The sequence below is a fragment of the Megalobrama amblycephala genome, linkage group LG24 (genome assembly GCF_018812025.1).
Source record: "Megalobrama amblycephala isolate DHTTF-2021 linkage group LG24, ASM1881202v1, whole genome shotgun sequence".
NCBI classification, from domain to species: Eukaryota; Metazoa; Chordata; class Actinopteri; order Cypriniformes; family Xenocyprididae; genus Megalobrama; species Megalobrama amblycephala.
The window spans coordinates 7,462,514-7,488,618 of record NC_063067.1 but is presented as its reverse complement, the minus strand read 5'-3'; the positions used below and the strand labels follow the sequence as shown (position 1 = coordinate 7,488,618).

Genomic DNA, 26,105 nt, shown 5'->3' with positions numbered 1-26,105 from the left:
CGATAGATAGAACGATAGAATAGATAGAATGATAGAACAATAGATAGATAGAACGATAGATAGATAGAACGATAGCTAGATAGAACGATAGAACAATAGATAGAACGATAGAACAATAGATAGAATGATAGATAGAACGATAGCTAGATAGAACGATCGATAGAACGATAGATAGAACAATAGAACGATAGATAGAACGATAGATAGATAGATAGATTTCCACCTGGTCAGATTTAATGTTCCCCTGTTTACTCACTATCTAATAATAAAAACATGACTGATTGATTGATTGATTGATTGATTGATTGATTGATTGACTGACTGACTGACTGACTGATTGATTGATTGACTGACTGACTTTGACCAGTAAAACAGTTATAGTAGAACTGAGGAATGACTACAGGTAGCACTGGTGTTAACCTTATGTTTATGTTTGCAGTCATCACAAGAATGCCCCTATGATTCAAAGAAATGCTGTCTAGGTAGGCACCTCACTCGCTTTTGAGACCCCACTGCCGAGAATAATGAAAAGCAATCTCTGAAATCTCACTTCAACCACTAGTTATTAACCGTCGCTACCTGAAGATACCAGATGTGAAACACCTATCCTTCACTCCCTGCCTCAATTCCACACCTTCACCCACAAAACCCTGCTACTATCTCACCTTCATCCTCCACCCAATAAACACCAAATACCACCAACCTCCATGTCAAGAGCATCTTTTCCAGTGGTTATTAGTTTCTTCACATGTCGTGGCAACTTCAAAATGGTCACAATAAAGCTGTTTAGGCAACTGAACCAACAGGAAATCGGAATTCAGGTTATGATGTAATGACATCTAGCTAATGTCCAAATCAATCATGCAGCAGCATATCTAAGCAAAATATTAACTGTCAAAGAAAGAATTTTCTAGCAGAAGAATGATACTTAATGAATTTACATTTGCATTTGTTCATTTAGCAGACGCTTTTAACTAGAATGACTTAAAAAAAAGGAATTTGCTTAATAAAATAAGGTTTTAATGAAAAATTGTATCCATGAATTGTATTATGCAGTAACCATTTTACAAAATCAATAAAGCTATCAAGGCCATTATACATGATGAATATAGTCAAGGACAAAGGGGTTAAAGACATTTTGCTGCACATTCCGATGAACAATGTTCTGTAACGGTGACTTTATTCACAACCCACGCAAACATAAACATAAATATAAAGTTAAACGACACATGACTCATAAATATGGCAAAAAAAAAAAAAGAATGTAAAAATGTCTCTCGCCTTCAAAGCATCATCCTGAAGAAAATAGATAAATGAAAGGTCCTATGAATTAAGTCAATATCACACATTTGAAGAATTTAATTTATTTTACTTTAACCCCTTAACTGTAACTGTTCCGCTAGTGGGAAGCTTGGCGCACTTTTTTTTTAATTTTTTTTTATTTTAGTAATCATCATAAATTAGGTATCATTCAAATGCTTAAAAACTCAAAATTCATTCTGTGAAAACTATTTTGAAAACGGACATTGCATTACCATGGAAACAGTACTTTAAACTCCTCCCCCTAGTGGACAGTGTCATGTTTCATGTTAAAAAATTTATTTTAACTATTTTAAAATAAAAACATTTTTAATCCTGACAAAACACATATTGTCGGAAAGGTCTGAGACTCAAGATTCCATATTTTGCAACGGTTTTGTGATAGCAGTGATACTGTGACACAAATGTATTAATTTGCTACAGGTGAATGCATTAAAAAATTAAATGGAATATGGATCTCACCCGGTGGCTTTTTTTGGTATAGCGCCTAAACAAAATCTCAGAGGGACTTCAATTTTTGTGATATTAACTTCAAATTTGGATTAGACATATGGCTTTGACTTAATAACAATTTTAGAGTATTTTGTAAAATATATGTTTTGTATAAAATAAAATATTTTTAGTACAGTACATTTGTTTTACAGTAAACTTAAACTTCTATAAGTGCTTTCACTTCAGCAAAAATCTATCTACTATAAAAGAGAGACCAAACTTAGGTCTGTATTCCAAAGCATTCATGAATTACAACCATTTAATTTTAGGGGGTGACAGTTATAAATTACATAATAATAAAAATAATGATGATGATAATAATAATTATTATTATTATTAGTAGTATTATTACCTTAGGTATATAATATATACACCTAATATATATATATATATATATATATATATATATATATATATATATATATATATATATATATATATATTAGGTGGATATATTATACAGTACTCAGTGCACGATAAAAATGCATATATTGTATATATTATACAGTGCACGATAAAAACGCATTCATGGATTCTACACTGAGCTGGGATCCTCAGGATCAACTAATATTGGGGAAATAGATACTGCAGCACATCAGGAAGGTGTTTGGGAGTGAGCACTGATAAGGCTGTGTAAAATGGTAAACATTTATGTACATTACACCCAAATGCCCCTCTCAAAGCCCAAAGCGCTGTTTAACAGCTGCAGAGTGCATGAATAGCCCCCTGGTCGACTTGAAACGGTTTGAGATACAAATGCTCCCCTGAGACGACTTCGGCAGTCGAGAACAGGCATGTGTAGGATTGATGCGCGTGTGCGTCGGTAATCATAACCCACTGTACACGAGTAATGCCGCCTCTCGCACTTCCAGCGCTCATACGAAAAGGAGGGAGAGATGTGATTGATATTGGTTTTTATGCAAATGTAGCATTTGTAAATGTACAACACGATACAATTTGCATAGTCATTCAGTCAGTGCCGTTTATAAGTGCATTAATCCAGCGCCGTTCTCCTTAGAACAGCTGCTCACACAAAGCCAGCACGAAAAGAACAATGCTCGCAAATGGGACATGACCGCCCATGTGTGCATCTGCACCCCTGTATTTTTTGGTGATGGGTCGCAAACATGAAAAGCAATTTTCTATGAAATGAAAGGGAGCTGTGCACAGAAAGGGCATTGCATGTAAATGTATGCATTGTATTAGACAGACTGACCTCAGACATGTTGACGCGGCCCTCCTGGAAGGAGCAGTCGTTGGCATTGTGGGTGCACATGTGGCGGTATTTGCACCAGTGGCATGGAAAGGAGCCATTCACGCAGGAGAGACACCTATCAAGAGGAGAAAAGCAAGAGTGTTATTCAATTACTAATTCCAAAGTTACATATGGATGCAATCTATCAAACCATGACATTTCCACACTACATACCACCCAGAATACCCAGAATAACTTCCAAGAATACCCTAAGCCTCGTTTCCACCAAATTTACCAGAAACAATTTGTCCCAGGAACTTTTTTTTCGACCAGACCTGTTGCTGTCTGAATTGCAGTCTAAAGTACCGTGAAGATCAGTTCGGTGACGTAGGACTGCGCGCGACTTTTCAGTTCTTGTTGGATTTTGTCCTCCACAAATAAGCTTAATAAAGCCTGATCCACCTCATCAGACCATTGGTCGTAATTTTTAAATTCTATTGTTGATTCGAATAGCAAACAACTCTTACTGTACGCACCGCAACAGACTTTTCAAAATGGTGGTTGAAATAAAATGCTGTGTGGAGTCAACCAATCAAAATGCTGCGTGAACTCAACCAATCAGCATGTTCAGCGCCCAAGTCCCATCCCCGAAAGTTCCTGAACTTTGAAAAGTTGCAAGCAGGCACCTTCTGAGGGGGACATTTGTACCCGGAACTTAATTTAGACCCTGGTTCCGAAACACACCGAGTACCAACCCAAAGTCCCTTGTTCCTGGGGAAAGTTCCTGCGGTGGAAACACGGCTCTAGTTACCACATAATGCAATAAACACTCAAAACCCCTTAGCGATGCTCTACCACACACCAACAACACCCTAACAACTGTATAACGCAAACGCAAAAACTTCTCAGAAGCAACTATAGAGCAATAGAGCGCAACAGTGCCCACCCCCTTTTTCAGCGGTGCTGCTCCCGGAAGTTTTTTTTTTTTTTTTCATTTTCCCATAAGGATTTTAAAATAGTCTTTATTAAAGACTTATAAACCAACCACGAACCAAGCCAATCAGCTATGAGGTGAATCACAACACTACAAACTTTGATTAGAAGCAAAAACGTTTTTTTAAAAATCCGACAAAAAGACAAGGTATTGTACAAGACTGTGTATTTAACGGTTTTATTGAGGGAAAGAACTACAATCCCAAGAAACACCGCATAATCAATTAAATAATCAATTTATCAAAGCATAATCAATTAAACTATGGAAAAAATTATAAAAACTACTCATTTACAAATGTGGATTATATGTATAAAAACAATGTATTTTAAGTTTATTTGAAAATATGCATATCAAACATTTCAGTATTTTGAAAGAGTAAGGAGATACGCCATTCGCATTGCTTCATTGGAGTGGGTGGAGCTAAAGAGCTATTTGAGCGTGTTGCTTTTTCAGACTCTCTAATTGGTATAATTTTCTGTACAGCATCATGGGTAATGTAGTTTTCCACCAGGAATTCTACTGTTTACCACGATTATCTTAGAAATAATGCAGAAGCAAATACTATGGATTAACAACCTCATAGCTCACAATAGGTCTCTCTTTAAAGGTTTATGAGTTATCGTTCAAGATCACTTTTCTTATGGAGAAAATGAATGGGGTTTTCACTTCCAGAACCCAACTATTGCACTTTATACCATAGCATCCAGCCAGAACTCCCTAGCATCCACGCAGAACACCCTAGCAACCAAATAACAATAAGCTAAAACACTCAGAACACCTTAGCAACACCCTAGCACTGGCACCCACTCAAAACACCCTAGCAACCACATAACAATGGCCACGTACACACTGCATTTAAGAGGTCAGTAATTTATGGGAGTGACAACCTCAAATTACCCCTCTGAAAAATTAATGTAGTGACATCAGCATTAACAATAATTCTGAACAACTTGTTGTTTGTTAATAACGCATTTAAATGCATATCAGAGATGTGTCATACCCTGGCAACCGCCCATATTACAAAGATGGTTTTTCAAACAAATCTACCTCTTTTATGTCTTCTCTTTGCATCTTTCAAGCAGAGGTGACAGAGAGCAGGTGATGTGAGATGGACAGAGATTGAGACAGATCAAAGACATGTCGGAATGACAGAGTGAACGAACGCTCTCATCAAACAGCAAAGGAAAAGAAACCAAAAGATAAGAAGCATACACACTAACACAATCCATTCATTCAGGTCTCACACAGAAAATGACCAAAGAGCAAAGCTTCACATTTAACAGTTTAAAATGACTCATTTACAATCAACAGCACTGATGATTTGTTCATTTAAGACATTTAACGACTGAGCCCACATTTGACAGAGTTGGCACCTCAAGGTGAAAAAATTAAGATTGCCAGATACGTCACAAACAACACTGATCTGTCAACTTTCCACACATCGCATTGAGACAAAGGTGTAGGTTGGCTTCGTTGCCATGGATACAGAGGAAGATTTTGTTGCCGTTTGGCAGAGGAGGACAAGGACACTGGTCTGTACTCTAGTCTCAGAGTCACGTTTAAAAAAGTCTTAACAGAAGAGTTGTGTTGCGTGGGAGCAGTTTCTTATCATGCATTCGGCATGAACTTCAGAATGAACTGAGCTTGACATAAGAGGTGGAAACAGATTTGTGCAGTACTTCTAAACCATTACACAACTGTATAGTAAAGGTGAAGTGAGTAATTTCTGCACCACTATGTATGTATGTATGTATGTATGTATATATATATATATATATATATATATATATATATATATATATATATATATATATATATATATATATATATATAGGCTTGGCCCCTTAGTTCCTGAAAGGAACTGCTCCAGCATACCAAGACATTTTGGACAATTTCAGGCTCCCAACTTTGTGGGAACAGACTGCGCACCAGTGCACAAAGCAAGGTCCATAAAGACATGGATGAGTGAGTTTGGTGTGGAGGAACTTGACTGCCCTGCACAGAGTCCTGACCTCAACCCGACAGAACACCTTTGGGATGAATTAGAGCGGAGACTGTGAGCCAGGCCTTCTCTTCCAACATCAGTGCCTAACCTCACAAATGCGCTTCTAGAAGAATGTTCAAAAATTCCCATAAACACACTCCTAAACCTTGTGGAAAGCCTTCCCAGAAGAGTTGAAACTGTTATAGCTGCAAAGGGTGGGCCAAATCCATATTGAACCCTACGGATTAAGAATGGGATGTCATTATATTTCATTTGCGTGTAAAGGCAGATGTCCCAAAAATGTGTTTGTGGGTGTGTATGTATATATATACACATGTAAAGTACACAGTCTTTGAATTCTATGGTTTCAATTCAATTTGAATTCTATGGTTAGGATAAGTAGCATTCAGGCTCTGCTAATCAAATGCCTTTGATTAACTGATCTTCAGCAAGCGTGACCAACTCACGAAAGCAGACGTTTTGGCAGTTTTCTGGTCTGGAGCCTTCAGGTGTGTGTTAACAAAATGCCAATGATCTTAGAGAGGCAATTCTTGCTGCCATCAATCTGGGAAGAATTATAGGGCCATTTCCAAACAATATAAAGTCTGTTATCTACAGTGAGGAAGACTATTCACAAGTGGAAAACATTCAAGATAGTTCCCAATCTTCCCAGGAGTGGATGGCCCAGCAAATTCAACCCATGCTCAGAGGACCAAAAACCCCAAGAGCTACATCTCAGACTCTACAAGCCTTAGTTAACATGTTAAATGTTAATGTTCATGACAGTACAATTAGTAGATGGGACAATTAGAAGATGGGACAAGTGTGGCATGTTTGGAAGGGTTGCCAGGAGAAAGCCTCTTCTATCTAAAAATAACATGGTAGCATGGCTTAAGTTTGCAAATATGCATCTGAACAAACCACAAGACTTCTGGAACAAAGTCCTTTGGACAGACGAGACCAAAGTGGAGATGTTTGGCCATAATGCACAGCACCGTGTTTGGCGAAAACCAAACACAGCATATCAGAAAAAAACACCCCATACCAACTGTCCATCACACTGCTGGAGGGGTGATGATTTGGGCTTGTTTTGTAGCCACAGGACCTTGCAGTCATTGAGTTGACCATGAACTCCTCTATATAAGTATTCTAGAGTCAAATGTGAGGCCATCTGTCTGACAGCTAAAGCTTGGCTGAAATTGGGTCATGCAACAGGACAATGGTCTCAAGAACACCAGCAAATCTACAACAGAATGGCTGTAAAAGAAAAGAATCAAGGTGTCACAATGGCCCAGTCAAAGTCCAGACCTCAACCCGATCGAAATGCTGTGGCAGGACCTTAAGAGAGCTGTGCAAAAACAAATGCCCACAAACTTCAATGAACTGAAGCAACTTTGTAAAGAAGAGTGGGGAAAAAATCCTCCACAACGATGTGAGATGCTGATAAAGTTATACAGATAATTATCCTGATATGTAAAACCAAAAATTAAAATAGGGTGTACTTTCTCTCTCACCCCTTTTCTGTAGGGGTGAATTCAGGTTCATTGGGACACTTTTTCCCAGTCATCTCAAAGGCAAAAAGTGTCCCAATCAACCTATAGACTTTTGAATAAATCTGAATCAGTTCATTTATTTAAAAAACAAACAAAAAAGGGCACCCAAGCTTTACCACTCAAATGTTAAAGTACGGTCTACACAGAGTGTCACTTCCACAGTATTTTAAGACACACTTCGCAAGCTCCATGTAGCTCACCGCTCCCGAATTCACCTCAGACGTCCAGTGCTTTTCTCATATCATGAAAAGGCTTCTGCGGTCAGCGAGAGCATCACAAAGAGGCGAGAAGTGCGCTCTACGCCTCTTCCCCTGTCTGTGCCAAATGTTCAAAGGCTTACGCTCACGTCCACTGCTGGTGCATGATAAAGCTTTCTCCTCACTCTGCTCCGACTACATGAGACACAAGAGCCGGTGAATTAAAGGACTAGCTGAACCTGACGAACAGAAATAGAGAGATTCTAAAGGTGCGGAAAGAAAAAGAGGGTGAGAAAAGGAGAAAAATGAGGATGAAACAACAAAAAGGAACAGACAGAGAGAGAAAGGTAGGAGAGCAGAGCAAAACAGAGGGTGGCGGAAGAGAGAGAGATAAAGAAAGAGGAGAAAAGAGAGAAAGGTGTAGGGTAGCATCCACTAATGAATGTCACATTGGCACACTTTGATCTTGTATTATTCAGATCTTACTTCCTGAAGAGGCACCTATATTACAACCTATCACTGCTGACACACACCTCAGAAGTGCCATGTCATCCTCCTTACTGCCAGTACTGTGAAACAAAGCAAACTATTTTGTGACAAAATATGCTTTTCTTTCTAAATTTTCCCCACTTACAATGCTAATTAAGTTTTCTTGCACCATAATTTACATATAAAATGATGGTGAAATAAACACATACATGGAATTAAGATCCAAAGCCAATCCAAAACAATAAATATGCAACTTAACTTAGGTAAAAAAATGTATGGCGCAATAATAAATAATTAACAAATAAATGTAATTATATTTATTTTAATTATATATTTTTACAAGATGGACAAAATTTGTCACCAAAAAAGTAATTTGTTTTAACCCTTATGCGGTCTTTGGGGTCTTTTTGACCCGCAAACGATGTTTGCTCAAATAAAAAATAAAAAATGTTCTCTTTGTCCAATTGGCATGAGACTTTGTACGGTGGTTAACACTTTGCTCAAAATTTTTTTTCAGTTGGATTCATATCTAAATGTTATGAAATCACAATTATAACAATAAAAATTACTTTGTCAAAGTTTAGCATTTTTTGTGCAGGGCAAAATCAGTTTTTCAATAATAATTTTATAATAAAAATAATAAAATAATAAAATAAATAATTTTTATTTTTGTGTGCGTGCGTGTGAGCATGTCCATTATGTATTGGGGATGTTTTTTGCATTTTTGGAAGTGTGCCACTTCATTTCTGTCTGTGCGTGTTGTGCGTTGTTTCTGATTTTGAGAATGGATTTTGTCCAGTTTCTAAGTGGGGTCTCTGTGGGTTACATTATTGATGATATTATTGAAAAACTGATTTTTTTTCAGTTAGAAATTTGCTAAACTTAGTAAAAAGTAATTTTTATTGTTATAATTGTGATTTCATAACATTTAGATATGAATCCAACTGAAAAAAAATTGTGAAAAGACGTCTTTCAGTCATTCAAATAGCACGTAGCAAATAGTGGAGCTCTGCAGCCATCTACTGGTAAAAATTATAGTTTTTTTATTTTTATAACTGCATTTTCCAAAAGATAGGCAAAAATCTCACACTAAACCATGTCAAATTATCCATGTTATCCCCATGAATGACAGTTAGAAATCTGGGCCTTTCATAAAGTGAATTTTACATAAAAAGCTGCTTTTGCATAAAAAACTATTTAAAAAAATATTTTTAATTTATTTATATAAATTTAAAAGATATCACAAATCCTCCAAAAACTGCATACATGTTGAGTAAAAACATTAATAAACAGAGTAAAATTACATCGGTTTTTAAAACATATATTATATTGTTACAAAATTGCATTTTGTTGCCGGGGTCTCCAGAGACCCCGAAGACCACAAGTGTAGTCCCTTATGCGAAGACCGCATAAAGGTTAATATACCGAAAGATGATATTTTCAAACAATGCTAACAGGCTGATATCTAGGACAATCAAACATTTTATATTTAGTACAAGTTTTTAAAATATTACAACATTTTCCATGTTTTATAGCGGTTGTACCGAATGACCTGATGTTTCGGGACATGCGTATGTGCAAGTGAAAACATCAATTGTTCAAATAGTTAAAGTCCCTCTGTAATCAATTATTTTATCCCTTAGAACTCATCTTTGATCACCAAAATGACATATTTTTAAAAAAAAATCAAGTGAAAAAAAATGTCTTTATGCCTTAAAATAGCTTGAATGTAACTCTACCTCTCCCTTGCCTCATTTAATATACACGGATCAATCAATATGCAACTTAGCCCCACCTCCACTCGCTCACGCCAGCTCGGAGAGTATACTGTTGCTGTAGTGATGAGCAATTTGTTGTTTGTGTTGTGGATATTTAAGAAAAAAAAGCTTGCTTCGCTTCATATATTCAGTTTAACAGCTGTGCAACTGAACTGCTCACATATTTTCTGACGCATAAATTATGTTTTAAATTATGAATCGGTAAAACGCCTTTTAAAATCCACTTGCATTTGTTTGGACTGCTCTCTCACTGAATCACCTGAAGCGATTTCTCAGTAAAACAGACAGTATCGAGAGAACAAGCATCCGTTTTCCTCTGTGAACATGCGCTAAATGGATATTTGACAATTTCATTGCTTTTTGGAGTTTTCAGATTTTAAAAAAAAAATTCAGATGAAATCCTGCAGGCGCCCTTCTCCGTACATGACATGCACATCCATGAATGAGCACGGATTTCCAGCGTATTTACTTGAACTTATCAGGTAGGCTAATATCTATGGTTTGATCCATTGCAGAGGTGGCCAAAATCAGAATTTATAATGGACTGAATAGCTCTCTCAGATCTTGGCATGCGATTCCACACTGACTGATATATACACATGAATCACGGTCACACGCACACACTCAGAGCAATATTGTTTTAGCTATGTTTCATAGTATTAAATATTTCGAAGGACAAAAACATGAACTTTATTGGCTTTACTTCAACTCAGCTGTCACTTTACTTTGGCTCGAGCCCCTATGCGCTCGCACACTTGGCACAGCCCTTGCGACGGTTCTGTCATTATTTAATATGAATTAATATAATTAGTCTTTTGCTTGACTACGTTATCAAACAGCTAATAATGTGTTTCTAATGTTACACACACCGTTCCTGTTCTTCATCTCAGAGTCAGACAGCTGCCTTCTAACAATCAGTACCCTTACAAACGCTTTGAACAACTCAGAACGTCAGTGGAGAAAGGCATATAGTTCATCATAACATCGTAATAGGCTTGCTATATTGATAAATGGTCCCTTTATACTGGTTACTCCAAATGACATCAATGAAATTCATTTTTCCAGACATTCTTTTTCATAACAAAGCAACGACTTCTACACATAATTTTAATACCATTTTGCACTATGTTGATATATGATGTTATAAAATCATGCCAGAATAAAAAATATATACAATTATTACATTTTAAGATATTTTAATCATAATGAAATGGCTGTATTGGCCTTGGGACGGTTAAACCGAATGACCTTTTGACACTTCAAAATCTTTAAAATACCTTTATATGTAGCAAAATATAATTAATACCTTTTGTATTCAATAAAAGAGATCTAGTTGTACTACCTTACAAACTTTGGATGTATGTATATATATACATAATTTTTCACATTTATTATTGCTGTTTGTATTCAAATTTAAACCAAAAAAAAAATGTTAGTGTTATTATATATTCGACATATGCAAGTATAATGCTAAGCAAACAATGATAATGATGAGTCTCACAAGACATGAAATTACAATTACATGGTGCCAACCCTGAGGCTCTAACACACACACACACACACACAGAGAGAGAGAGAGAGAGAGAGAGAGAGAGAAGGGACAGTCTATTCAAAAGTGTGTGTCTCCTGTGCCACATGCATGGGCTCTTTTCATATTAAAATGCACGAGCTACTGCTAACCTTTCAGACTCGCGAGTGCTTTATCGCTTCAACAAAAGCCACCATCTATCCGTCTTTTTTCTGATTTTCCTTCCTTATTCACTCCATGCTCCTCTTGTTAAAAATGCATCGGGCCCCTCACATGCTCGATTAAGCCGTTCCCTCCCCCTGTCTCATGCTAAACTCTAATATTGTTACGCTGCATGTAAATAGCTAGCAGGGTAATTTGCCGTGCCAAGCAGGAGCCCCTCTGCCACACACACACACACACAATACACACATCTAGTGATCACTAGAGCCAAATAGTGTGCCTTAGTCACACTTACACACACACGAAGAGCACCAGGTGAGCACTTCATCGCGTCCAGTTTTAGATGAAGTGGCTGTGTTGCTAATGGGACAGTGTCATGCTAATGCAATGCACGCTGAGGTAGCGAAGGGCACACAGCCTGACTTAATGAACGAGAGTGGGAGAGGATAAGAGACACTGGAGCTCAAAACATCTGGAGTCGCTCCCACCCGGAGCACAACCTGTTGTCTATCCGGAGAGGGATGGGAATGTGAGGAGGAGGAGGAGACAGTAAGAGCCATGGGACAGAGAGAGAGGCTGAAAATAGGGTCAAGAGAATGAAGCGGTGCTGATGCCATCAGTATGGTTTATGGAAAGGCACAATGACACGGTGCTCTCGTCAAATTAATATGTAATTATTAATTGATTAAAACCAAACCAAAACAAAAACATAGATTGCATTTCTAGAAACTTGACACATGCATTTAAGACTATCTTTAAATGTTATTTTTTTTCCTTTTCAACACTGCAGACATCTTTATTTGTCATTGATCTGAGAACAGAGAAAGGATGGATTTAAGCAAAGTAATGGGAGCAAGAGAGAGAGAGTGATGTAAGAACTGCGGGAATATAACTCATGAGCAGTAAAGCTGGACGGCTCAAGTCAGGGATGCTCATGAGTCGTTAATGAAATGACATTAAAAGTCTGATCTCATCCCTGATCTCAGCAAAAATCTGCTCACACCACACAAAAATAACATCCCTCTCTCACTCAGAAGCAGTAAACACACACACACACACACACACACACAGCATGGTCCCATAAAAATAAACTTGTCTTAGTTTGAACAAAAGAACGACAGAGAAAAAGAGGGAGAGAGTTAGACGACAGGAAGCTGCCTTCTCTCTTTCCCGTGTGAGACTTACGACTGATGGACACTGCAGTTGTAGAAGACAAAATCCACGCTGGCAAACTTCTTCCCCGTCTCCTTGGATTTCAGATAGAGCTTCACCACCCGCTTGTCACCTGCCAGCAGACACACGGTGAGCTTCAGCGGTTTCTAACAAGCGGATGGAGGCTTTTAAAAGAGCGTGCGCATCACCTTACCCTGGTTGCGTGTGATGGGAGCGATCTCCCGTGCGGAGGGGGACAGACAGTAGATGCGTCCCCCCATGATGTGTCCCTCTGTCTCAGTGTAGTCCTCAAACGAGCAGTTAACACCCGCAGCCAGACTGGGGACGTTCTGAGCCTGAAGAACTAGCTGTAGGACCAAACACAGACCAGGAGACAGATTACAGATTTCAATTTTAATGCGCTTTATTGGTTTGACAAACACTGAACATTTGCACAAAAGACACCTGGATTTTCATTCATCTGGATATTTTTAGCCGTATAGCATCTACACCATTTCAATAAATCTCCAATGCAGTCGGACAGAGATCTGATTACAATTAACTGTGCAAAATGCAAATCAGCACTTATGTATTACATGAAAGCTTACATCACTAAAACATTTCTGTCATTTATCGACATATGATTCAAAAAGTTACTTTTTGCATTTTGTTTCTTTCATTTCTAATCTTGTTAATAGGGATTAGAAGAGAAGAAAAGGGGAGAAAGAGAAATTCAAGTGTAATTCAGTGAAAATTTGATATCACTAAAATCAATATCACAAAATCACTTATACTGATAAATAATTTTAAAATATTTTAGAAATAGTTTTTATATATATTTTGGTTAATAGGCTAAATCACCTATATCAATATATATATATATATATATATATATATATATATATATATATATATATATATATATATATATATATATATATATATATATATATAAAATGTAGATATAGGTGATTTAGCCTATTAACCAAAATATATATATATGATTAAATTAGGTAAGCAAATAGCAAGAGCAAAGTGTCTGCTGTCCTTTTTTACGTTGTGAAAGGACAAGAACATAAAAAAAAAAAAAAAAAAAAAAAGATTAATATTATGTTCATAGCTGAATGCACATAACCCAAACCTTTTCAATTATGCAAATCATAATCTGATCACAAACAAACACACACTTGCCTGAACTTCAGACATGGTGACTGAAATATTGCTGGGCTGCACCGTAAGTCGGACGCACTGCTCCAGTCTGGAGGCGAAGCGCTGGGGCTCATCAGCTCTCTCACAGCGGTCCTTACGTGAACATCTAAACACAAATATTACTCAGCAGGAGCGACAACATCATTACTATCAATTTCTAAGAAAAATCAACCAGGGAGTTCAAGCACATTCTTTATTAGCTGATTAGATTTGGAAGGTAACACTGTGTTGTGTGATGATGAAAGAAAACTTAGTAGAGTACGAACTGAGGGGTTCTGGAGGAGCTCAGGACCCCCACAAACTCCCAAAGGCATTGCTGAATAAAACCAAACCAAACCAAATAAAAACAAAAACTAGGGATGCACTGATGTGATTTTTTGGAGCTGATACCAATACCGATTTTAACAAACAATTATTGGCTGATACCGATATTTGTAAAATGACATTTTGTCATCAAAATAGATAGCATTTTGATCATGTTTTAAATAAGCAAAGTTCAAAAACACCTGCATTAAAATATCCTAGCAGGTTTATTACTGCATCATCAAATAATTTTTAATGAACGTGGATTGGATCCATTTAACATTCAGCAGGCCTACATAAAGACAACAGAACAAAGATACATATGAAATAAACACTGCTTTTTAGGTAGGTTTAATAGTTTTGAGGTAAAGAAATAAAGTAAACAAATGTAAAATAACTGCATATTCTTCACTGTATAAATTATATACATATTAATTCTTCTTTATTGTAACAGACTTTATTGTGATTAAACTTCTAATTTGTTTTGTATACATTTGAATATTTTTTGTAAGTTTAAATATGTATGAGATCTCCTTTACTAACTTGGGACTCTTATTTTGACGGGTTTTCTCGTCTACGGAGCTATAAAAGTAATGGAGAGCATGCAGTTCTTCAGAGTTATTTTGCAGAAGCATCCCCCGAAAAGGTATAAGATCTGTATGTGTTTGTCTACTGTTAGTTGTAATAAGTGTTTTGTGTAATTCGCTGTATGTGGATGATAATGCTAACGGAGAGAGAGTTTAAAGGATTAGTCCACTTTTAAATACACTTTTCCTGATAAATTTACTCACCCCCATGTCATCCGAGATGTTCATGTCTTTCTTTCGTCAGTCAAAAAGAAATGAAGGTTTTTGAAGAAAACATTCCAGGATTTTTCTCCTTTCAGTGGATTTCAATGGCTACCAACAGGTTGAAGGTCAAAATTACAGTTTCAGTGCAGCTTCAATGGCTTTAAACGATACCAGATGAGTAATAAGGGTCTTATCTAGCGAATCGATCGGTCATTTTCGAAAAAAATACAACCGTTTATGCTTTATAAACAAAATATCGCCTTGAACGTACTTCCGCATTCTTCATAGCGCGGCGCGAATCGGTTGTTGACGCGCGAATAGCGCGGCGCGAATTGAGCGTTCATGCGGCTGACGCGCGAATTGAGCGTCTGACGGCCAAAACGCCCGAGTTGAAAAATCTGAACTTTGGCGTAAATTCGCGGCGCGTTAACCTTTGGTAGTAACGTGTTTATGACGTGATCAGCGGTGGAGACCAGAACAAAGATAATAGTCGCTGTGTGTGGCCACCCTGAGCTCTATGATGTCTCATTATATTTTTTATCGAGACCGGAATAAAAAGGACCTTGCCTGGAAGAGAATAAGCGAAGAAATCGGACAATCTGGTTAGCTGTAAAACTTTTTGTATGATTTTGGCCGTTGATACTAGCCCACCTTCTAGCTAGCAAAAGTCGGCCGGCATAACCGAGTTAAATTGCCGCTACAGGTTTCCAACTGTTCTGTGCAGAAAGAGATGAAAGCCCCTCCCATGACGCGAATTCGCGTCTGAACACACTTTGTTTAGACGCGCGAATTGAGCGAATTTTACGCGCGTCTGACTTCAAAACGTTCAAGCGTCCAACTAGACGCGTCTGGCGCCGCGTTTGTTCCGTAAGTAGAATAGGGAAGGCGTAGAACATTCATAGACAGTAAAAGAAATGGACACAGCGACCCCATTGGAACTCAATTGAGACAAGTGAAGCCCATTTTTAGCGATTTTTAGCACTTCCGTTTCTGACGCGCAGACTCAAACTAAGCTTGATGACGTCAGCAACCTGTCTGACAGATGTAAATCTTCTAGTAGCTGTGCGTTCAAACTGCCATCGTTAATCTTGCAGAGACGGCGAGCTTGAGCGGGGAGTTCTTTGGTGTGAGTGAGCAGGAGTAAGTATTCTGATTAATTATTTTGTATAGTATTTTAAAATGTAATGCCAGTACGCCATATTAAGTTAACGCATACTATTGCCTGCGAGCTTCTCCTCCTGTCTATACGGTAATTTCTCTACTGTGCGACAGAGAGTCGAGTGTTTATGACGCAATCGTTAGCCTATTTTTACAAAAACTGTTTCTACGGGGCCATAATGTAACATAGAAGGTAATGGAGCCCTTTATACATTGTCGTGTATCTTTAGAAATAAATAATGGACAAATGGAGTCTTTAAACGCCTCAGATGTAAAGTTATTCGCTGTCAAAGTGACGCCAAAATGAATGGGAGTCAATGGGGATGCTAACGCAAGTGAAGTTCTGCTACAAGATGGCGGCACGCGGCCGACTTCAACTTCCGGTCGACTTCCTTGGGCACTGAGAACATTCAGCGTAAGCGTTATGAAGAATGCGGAAGCGGAAAGTACGTTCAAGGCGTTATAAAGCATAAACGGTTGTATTTTTTTTTTTCAAAAATGACAGATCGATTCGCTAGATAAGACACTTATTACTCATCTGGTATCGTTTAAAGCCCTTGAAGCTGCACTGAAACTGTAATTTTGACCTTCAATCTGTTGGTAGCCATTGAAATCCACTGTAAAGAGAAAAATCCTGTAATGTTTTCCTCAAAAACCTTCATTTCTTTTTGACTGACGAAAGAAAGACATGAACATCTTGGATGACATGGGGGTGAGTAAATTTATCAGGAAAAGTATATTTAAAAGTGGACTAATCCTTTAATGCGCACTTCTTGTGCTCTGTGTTGTTTAGGTTTTGTGGTGTTTTTTTTTTTTTTTGGAGTGAAAACGGATGCAAATAAACTTAATAAAACATCAGTAAAGGTTTGGTCATCATTGGGATGAGGTCCACTACACTTATGAAAGTTACATAAGTTATTTAGTCAAGAATAGTGTGTGATCTTTTGTTATTTGATTAACATTAAAGCGCCGACAGCAGCGCTAGGATTACGCAACAGTCATTATCAAGCTCAGCGCCTTCACGCAGTTAATAAATAAATGTTATATCGGCCTTTTTCCTCCTACAGCCGATATGCCGATGGTTGTAAATTGAGCAAAAATCCAATACATTGGTGCATCCCTAACAAAATCCAAACAAAACATAATACAACCAAACCAAACAAACAAAACAAAACCAAACAACACAACACAAAATGAAATTACAAAAACACTAAACAAAACAAAAAATATTTGCGCAACTAGAAAAATTTGTCCCTAAAAAAAAAAAAAAAACCTTCCAGAGATGCCTTGATTTGGAAAAATTATTCCTAAATAAAAGTTAATAAAGTATTTTTCTCTAAAAAAATGCTAGCAAGTTTTTCATCAAGCGTAGTACATAATTTGACAGTATATGCTTTTGGACATTGCTTTCTCTTTTCCTTATTGATCCAAAATCTCATTGACTAATATATTAAACATCACATATGCTGTTATTGTGTCTCTTAGCAAAGCATTTTCAGCGTGAACAGACAAATTGTCGCTATAAACCTGCTTAGTGTCAACAAAGCAATTAGCTTTATATTAAAAACTAAACAGTCTACAGTATGTCCCCATTCATATACAGCCATGTAAACGTGTGTGTATGTGTGTGCGAGCAGCTGTGAGGTCAGGAGGTGCAGATACTCACACACTGTGCAGGACACACCAGCCGCAGTGGGGATCACCAGAAGCCAGACACTCGCTACAGCTGCTGTACTGCTCACAGCTCTCCACCGGCACCCGGCTCACCTACAGACACACAAGCCTCGTAATTAGTTCTCTAAATCTCACACACATTATTTCAACATGTATTTTTATTTCCAGATGCTGTTAGAAAATAGTTCCATCTAATAAAAAAACAAAAACAAATGCACTTTTCCACTCAGTATCTGTAGCTGTGTAATGAGCTGTTAGCTTAGCAATATGCTAACGCTAGAGTCTGACTGGAAGTCAGTCTCCCATTTTAAAAAAACAGTATAAAAAAAAAGAAAAGAGCAATGGAAGCAAATGGCATTAACGTCTACAGCAATTAAAGTTGAGTTTTTGTCCGTATTTTAGTGCCCATTTATAGATGCAGTTTAGTTTTGGTTGAAGGAAACTCCTGTTTTTATGTTTGCTTTTGGCAGATGTATATATCCAAAGTGCCTTACTTTAATTCAAGGTAGGCTATACATTTTATCATGTTCATGCAGGATCGAACCCACAATTACGGCATTGCTATGGCAAGACAGACAGATGGAAATATCAAATGATCAACCTGCTTGATGATTTCAGAGTGCTATGTGAAATCTGAGCACTGCGGCCCAAAACAGAGGTCGTCACATTCACCATCACTGTCAGCAGTTCAACAAACACACACTAACTCATTCACACAGACACCTTGCATATTACAAATGTCCAACAGAGAGAACAGCTGACTGAAACACGCTGAGAAATATCTACACGTCTATTTTCATATAGTTTCATTCAGCCATCATAATGTCTGACTGGCGATCGATCGGCACCAAGGAGACCCAATGGCTCCATTCCAAATCTAGACAGCTGCCTACATAGACATTGAGCAACTAGCTCAAATAAAGTCACTAATCATGCATTTATGTTAATAAACCATATAAATCATAATAGACCCTTTTCACGGACTGTGATGACGCGTTTTTTATATTTTAAAAAGTTTTTTATATTTAATTTTTTTTTTTAAATGAATGTACATTTATAACAATATACTTAGTATTATATTACCTTTGCATCAAATTACAAAAACCTAGTTAATGCTGATGTGAGGGTGTTTCTAAACAGCAGCTATGGGAGTGACAGTAAAAATGACATCTTTCTCTCTTCTGACTGCTGTTATCAATCTATTTTGTTCCTATCTATGAAAGTTGTGAAAACACTATTTTCACAATTTCACTAAAATATATATATATATATATATATATATATATATATATATATATATATATATATATATATTTATTGATTTATTATATATATATATATTTAATGTATTCTCTCATTCACTGCTATAGAATTTTATCCAACTATGACGACTTCCGGAAATGTGAAAAGGGTTTATAATGAACTTTAATCACCGATATATAACACATCACATATAACACAGCCTCACCAGCGATCAAACAGATGCATAAAGCTTGCTGCAGCGCACCAGTAAACATAATGATTATGAATGTGGCGTGAAAAAAAAAAAATAAAAAAACAGAAGGAGACTGTCTGAACATTTTAATAACTTCTTGATAAACTAGTGTTTTGTCTGTTTTTGGCTGCAGAGATGAAGTCGACGATGCTAACTCATCATCTCTGCAGTACTGGACGTGCCTATATGCAGGTTTCATATGGATTACATAATCTAAAAATATTTGTTTTAGATTTGAATCAGTTAATTTGAAAGCAGTAGGGGTGTGACGAGACCAGTATCTCACGAGACGAGACGAGACTCGAGATTGAGTTCACGAGACGAGACAAGATGGCGAAATACATGACTAGAAAAAATATTCTGCAGGTGTATTTGAAATGTTTTAACTAATCATTTTGTAATGAATGTCATTTCAGTTCTACTTTCTGAGACTGAATTATCATATGCAGTAAAAGACAACAATACTGAAGTAATGTAAAAGGTTTTGCCACTAACTCAACTGACTGACTTCTCTTCTGTATGATTTCAGTCTCTTCAGACCTTACTGTACATTAATTATGAGCTTCTACAGCTTTTGACCTCCTAACTGAACTCCTCTCCACAATCTGATCACAGAAATAAAAACAGTATAAATAAAAATGGTAACACTTTACAATAAGGTCTCATTTATTAACATTAATGTATTAACCAACATCAACTAACAACAAGCAATATATTTGCTACAGTATTTATTAATCTTTGTTAGTTGATAAAAATAGTCATTCATTGTTAGTTCATGATAGTTCACAGTGCATTAACTAATGTTAACAAATGAAACCTTATTGTTTGTACTAGTAAATAATAAGAAGAGAAAACTGTTATTCATTTTTATGGTAACACTTTACAATAAGTGCAACCATAATCGCACTCTCTCAATATTCAAAGATCAAATAAGACCAAATTTTTCTTTGATACAGAGCTGAGAGATGGTTACAACTACACTGCCCAGCCTAAAATAGCTTTCATATTGAGAGATAACTTATCTGTATTCATCAGTGAGCCGCTTTCAAAATGCGGGGTATTGAAATCACGTTTGAATGCGCGCGCGCGTTTACTTTCACTTTTAAACGGTCGCGCGTACTCTGTAAATATGGAGCGGCGGCGACCGTTATCCAACTGAATTAAATGTTTTTTTTTTATTTAAATACAAAGCAAAACGACAGTGGAGGCAAAATGTAAACGTAGCGGTGGCATATTCTTTCCTAATCATCCTAACACTCTGTCATGGCAACATCACGAGACTACTTTTCGCCTCGACGAGAAATCTCGTCACAGTTTAGTCTCGCGAGATCTCGTGCCACGAGATCTCGTCACACCCCTAGAAAGCAGTCATTTCAAGCATTCCACAGATATATCTCTCATGTCTGTGAGACAAGTATATGCTGAGTTTCGGTTCATTTTTATGACGTGCCCAAGTTCTCTTGAGACCGAGATGGCAGAAAGCGATCCTGTTAGTTTTCATTATTTTACAATAGCACAACGTTTTGTTATTGTGAGTTTACAGAAATAAAAGCAAACCATTTACAGTTTCAAATGTTGGATTATTCTTATCTGTATGCCCAAAAATTACGGAGTATAAGTTAAAGGTATAGTTCACCCAAAAATGAAAATTTGATGTTTATCTGCTTACCCCCAGCACATCCAAGATGTAGGTGACTTCGTTTCTTCAGTAGAACACAAATGATGATTTTTAACTCCAACCGTTGCCGTCTGTCAATCAAATAATGGGAGTGAATGGGAACTCGAACAATAAGAAACATGCATAGACGAATCCAAATTAAACCCTGCGGCTCGTGACGACACATTGATGTCCTAAGACACGAACCGATAGGTTTGTGCGAGAAACCGAACAGTATTTATATCATTTTTTTTTTTACCTCTAATACACCACAATGTCCAACTGCGTTCAGCACTCGCTTAGTGAGGTCTGATCGCGCTCTGACAGCGGAAGTGATGTCTAGCACTCATATGCACGAGACATTACTGCCGTTGTCAGAGCGCAATCAGACCTCACTAAGCGAGTGCTGAACGCAGTTGGACATAATGGTGTATTAGAGGTAAAAATTACTGTTCGGTTTCTCGCACAAACCGATCGGTTCGTGTCTTAGGACATCAATGTGTCGTCACGAGCCGCAGGGTTTAATTTGGATTTGTCTATGCAAGTGTCTTAGACTCTTATTGTTCGAGTTCCCATTCACTCCCATTATTTGACTGACAGACGGCAACGGTTGGAGTTAAAAATCATCATTTGTGTTCTACTGAAGAAACAAAGTCACCTACATCTTGGATGCGCTGCATGGGGGTAAGCAGATAAACATCAAATTTTCATTTTTGGGTGAACTATCCCTTTAAATGCATGTGATCACCAGCGCTAAACTGAGCTAAATAATAGCGCACAGTTATCTAGGTTAACGTTAGAGAGACTTGTAAAGTTGCTGCTTACATGTTTCAAGTGATAAGCCATATTTGAGGTAGATGAAAGATGAATGATAGGCGAATGTTTGGATTTCCTGCCATTATATATGCAAAAGATACTGGGTTTAGTCGTGATCTTTGAGGTTGCAGGCCTAATACAAAGGTTTAAAAAAAACGACAAAGAAAAAGGGTGACAATACAGTACTGAATCAACACTTTGACATATCAAATAAAAAGTGTGGTTCTGGTTTTTGGGGTCTGCCATAAAAGAATGAGAGATTGCAGTTCTTTTTGGTTGGGAGTGTTCGGCATCTGGAACATTTCAATTAAGCCAATTTTCCAATCGGAGAGTTGAGTATTGTGTCCTACCTCTGCTCTTTGTTTAAACATCAGGGCTGGAGACTATTATAGAGCAGCCATTCAAATGAGAGAGAGAGAGAGAGAGCTCTCATCCCTCTCTATTTAAACGGCTGAAAGAGAAACCATTCATCTCTCTACAAGAAGAGGAGGAGGAGAAGCAAGGGGTGTATTAAATATAAATAACATCTGCAAAACGAGGCACAAGGCATTTGGGTCACAATGGGAAAGTATCTCAATCAGAGAGCGTAGTAACATTCAGTTGTGTTCCAACTCAGTGGTTCTGAAATTAGCCTGGACCCCCCATAAGAGTGCAACAAAACAAAAACAACAGAATAATAAATAAAAAGAGACAGCTGACAGTTTGTTTCTCAATAAAAAAGTAAAAATAAATGTAAAATTAAAATTAAAATTATATATATATATATATATATATATATATATATATATATATATATATATATATATATATATATATATATATAAATAAAAAAAAAACATGATCAAATAAAATAAATATAAAATAATATAAAAATACAAGAAAATAAAATAAAAACTAAATATAAAATATAAAAAAAAAAAAAATAACATTTTAATTGAATATATTATAATATAAAAACATAATATGAAATAGTATAGAAAATAAAAAGATACATTTTTATAAAATAAAAATATATCAAATAAAAGGTGTAACAAAAAATAAAATATAAATATGCCTTCAAGTGTGATCACTGACACATTTGCAGTTCATAACGTTTCGTTCCTGAGCCCTGTCAGGATTTGAACACCGAATATCAGAGAAGGTCTGAGCAGATGTAATTGAGGATGGTGTGTTTTCTTTATTCTTGGTGAGGTTTGGACGAACCCAGCGCATGTAATTGCGCCATCTGTGCAATTTGGGCCAAAAATTGGTCATGCTCTAAAGGTGGCTGTGATGATCGATGGCTTATTTTTTCATCCCCAAAACACACACACCTCAGAGAGCAAGTGCACATTTTCCATGAACACACAGTCCAAATGAATAGGTCATTCTTTTGCCCCTCCCCCCTAAAATGGCACAGCCTAATTTAGAAAGAGCAAACTTTCTAGACTAGGAGGCCTTTTCTTTCTTTCTTTCAACGCCCCCTTCTAAACCCTCCCTGTTCATCTATCTTCAATTTGGCCACGCACAAAAGAAAAAATGGCAGATGAAACCATAGATCATGGCCAGGAAGCCAGACACAGCCTAGAGGGAGAGGATGAATGAAAAAAAGAAAGAGAAAGAGAGAGCCAAAACCATTTGCAGGTTGTCTCTTGGTACACGGTGACAGTACTTGTTGCTCCAGAGCCCCATTAAGCCCAGCTGCAGAAGTAAAGCTCTGCTAATATAGGTTCCATCTCTTAAAGAATGTCTCCCACACCAAACATAAATTATTTATCGCCATCAAACCGATGAAAGCCCTGTGGGGTAAATGTCCACGGTTAATCTGAGTCAGGGTGATAAGGTCACCCTGAGAGTCCCAACACCGTTTCAATGATAAACAGCATCCAAGGACGCAACATCTGCGGTCATGCAACTGACGGGACACACCTGTAACGGCAAATCTGAACTGATATTTCATCTATAAAGCCAAAACAGTGACCGCAGTGACCTCATATCAATTGAAAATGGCAACTGTAAACATTCTACAGTTAGACTGATAAATATACTTAATATTTAATTATATATTGAATACTGATGTCTATAATCATATTGGTGGGTGTGGAGGAATATTAGCCAACTTGAGGCTGCACGGTGTTATGAAAGGTTCTTAACTATGGTAAAATCATGGTAAAGCACATATCTTTAGTCACTTCACAACATATTTGCTTTATAAAAGTATTCATTTCTTAAAAAAAAAAATATTAAATGGTTGTATACCTTTTCAAGTATCAAACAAAACTGAAAGAGAATATAAAATATTAAATCAACACCCTTGAGGGTGAGTAAATGATGACAAAATGTTCTTTTTTAGGGGAACTACCCCTTTAAGTTTACGTTTTATGTCAAGTTTAAGTTTAAGTTTACGTTTGTTATATTTTGAGGTATGAAACAATATATAGATGACTTTAACAATTTTTAGAGACACGAACTAACGTTGACTCCACATGCTCTAGAGAAATTGAGGTTCAAATCTCTCCATTTTTGGTCTCTCTCTCTCTCTCTCTCTGATGATTTCCTGTTCTCTTTCTACTGTCTTCATCAATAAAGTGGCAAAAGACCCAGAAAAGAATTGTTTTATTATATCAGACATACTTTCCAAGGCACTAACTTGACAGTATAATCAACAGTATGTCTAATTACCACAGTGTGCTGACATTCAGACTCCGCCCCCGCTGAAGCCCTGCCATCATATTTGTCACCCACTTTGACAGATATAATCTACAGCTCCTAGTTTAAGATCAATTTTAGTTACATACTTAAATTACTCTATAATTAGTTTTAAATGGTAGCTTTTGCCTGGGTTACATAAAGCAAACGCCTGTTAACATGATAAACAAATAATAAAACTTAATTAAAGTTGGGAATTTCAGTGACTTAATTATCCAATCTCTTTATTTTACCTCCAATAAATGTCTGTCAAACGCTGATACAAACTCAAAATTCCATCCATGTCTCTCACAGGGCAAATATGCGAGAAGAAATGGCCTTCACGGTGCAGAGTGTTATTGAACGCAAACGCTCACTGCTACATGTCAGTAGAGTCTCCAGCTACGAGCTCAATAAAGCTCCTGCTTTATCAATACCAGCACACATTCAAGGATTTGTGTGTGTGCAACGTGCATGGTTTATGGATATCACCATGGCAACATCTGGCATCTGGAATGGCTCACTTGGTCACTATGTCACGTCTGGACGATCTCCTCAGTAAAATCACAGTGAGAAGGGAAAAAAGAGCAAATTAAGTGTTGCAAAATGATGGAATGAGGGAAAAAAAGGCTAGCAGAGAAGAAAAGCTAGCAAAAGAATGAAAATTATGAGTGTGTGAAGGCTATAAATGGCTTCGTCCAGCTGTGAGGTGAACTGTGATTTGGTTTTAATTGCTGTAAGTGTCTTTCCCTTTGTGGTTGTGTTTACACTACCAGTCAAAATTTGGACATACTTCAAATTCAAATGGCCCAACCACTTCTCTAGGCACAATAGGAAAATCTTAAAAAATATATAATAATAATAATAATAATAATAGTGTATGTGTGTGTATATATGGGTCATTTTCAAATAAGGTTTTTAAAAGTGTAAAAAAAACAATGGAGATATAAATCATTTTGAAGTTTTATTAAGTGTTAATGAGATTGTGATTTTTATAATCAATTAACACTGCTTTTGTCATTTTTTTTACAAGATGGACAAAATTTGTCACCAAAAAGTCATTCAGTTTAATCAAAATTTCGGTTTTACCGAATGACACTTTTGGTTATACCGAATGACCATATTTTCAAACAATTCTAAAAGGCTGATATCTAGGACAATCAAACATTTTCTATTTAGTATAAGTTTTTAAAATATTACAACATTTTCCATGTTTTATAGCGGTTGAATGACCTGATGTTTTGGTATGAGCAAGTGAAAACATTAATTTTTCATATAGTTAAGAGAGAGTTAGTTACTTTGCTTTATGACCATGTGGTCCTTTGCAGGTGTCTGAATGACGTCACATCCTGTCACATGATATTGACCGTATGACTCGATCCAAAATAGTCCCTTTATATTGGTTACTCCGAATGACATCAATGAAATTCATTTTTCCGGACATTCTTTCTCATAAAAGCAATGACTTCTACACATAATTTTAATACCATT

At 36.8% G+C, this 26,105-nt stretch overlaps 1 protein-coding gene across 1 annotated transcript in view; it reads right to left on the bottom strand.

Moving 5' to 3' along the window:
* plxna1a (plexin A1a) overlaps positions 1-26,105 on the bottom strand; it is a 260,833-nt gene that overhangs the window by 106,407 nt on the left and 128,321 nt on the right. Inside the window, 5 exon segments of the mRNA XM_048179014.1 lie at positions 3,029-3,143; positions 12,878-12,977; positions 13,059-13,212; positions 14,036-14,159; positions 17,972-18,072. Of these exon segments, the coding sequence (XP_048034971.1) occupies positions 3,029-3,143; positions 12,878-12,977; positions 13,059-13,212; positions 14,036-14,159; positions 17,972-18,072 (594 nt within the window).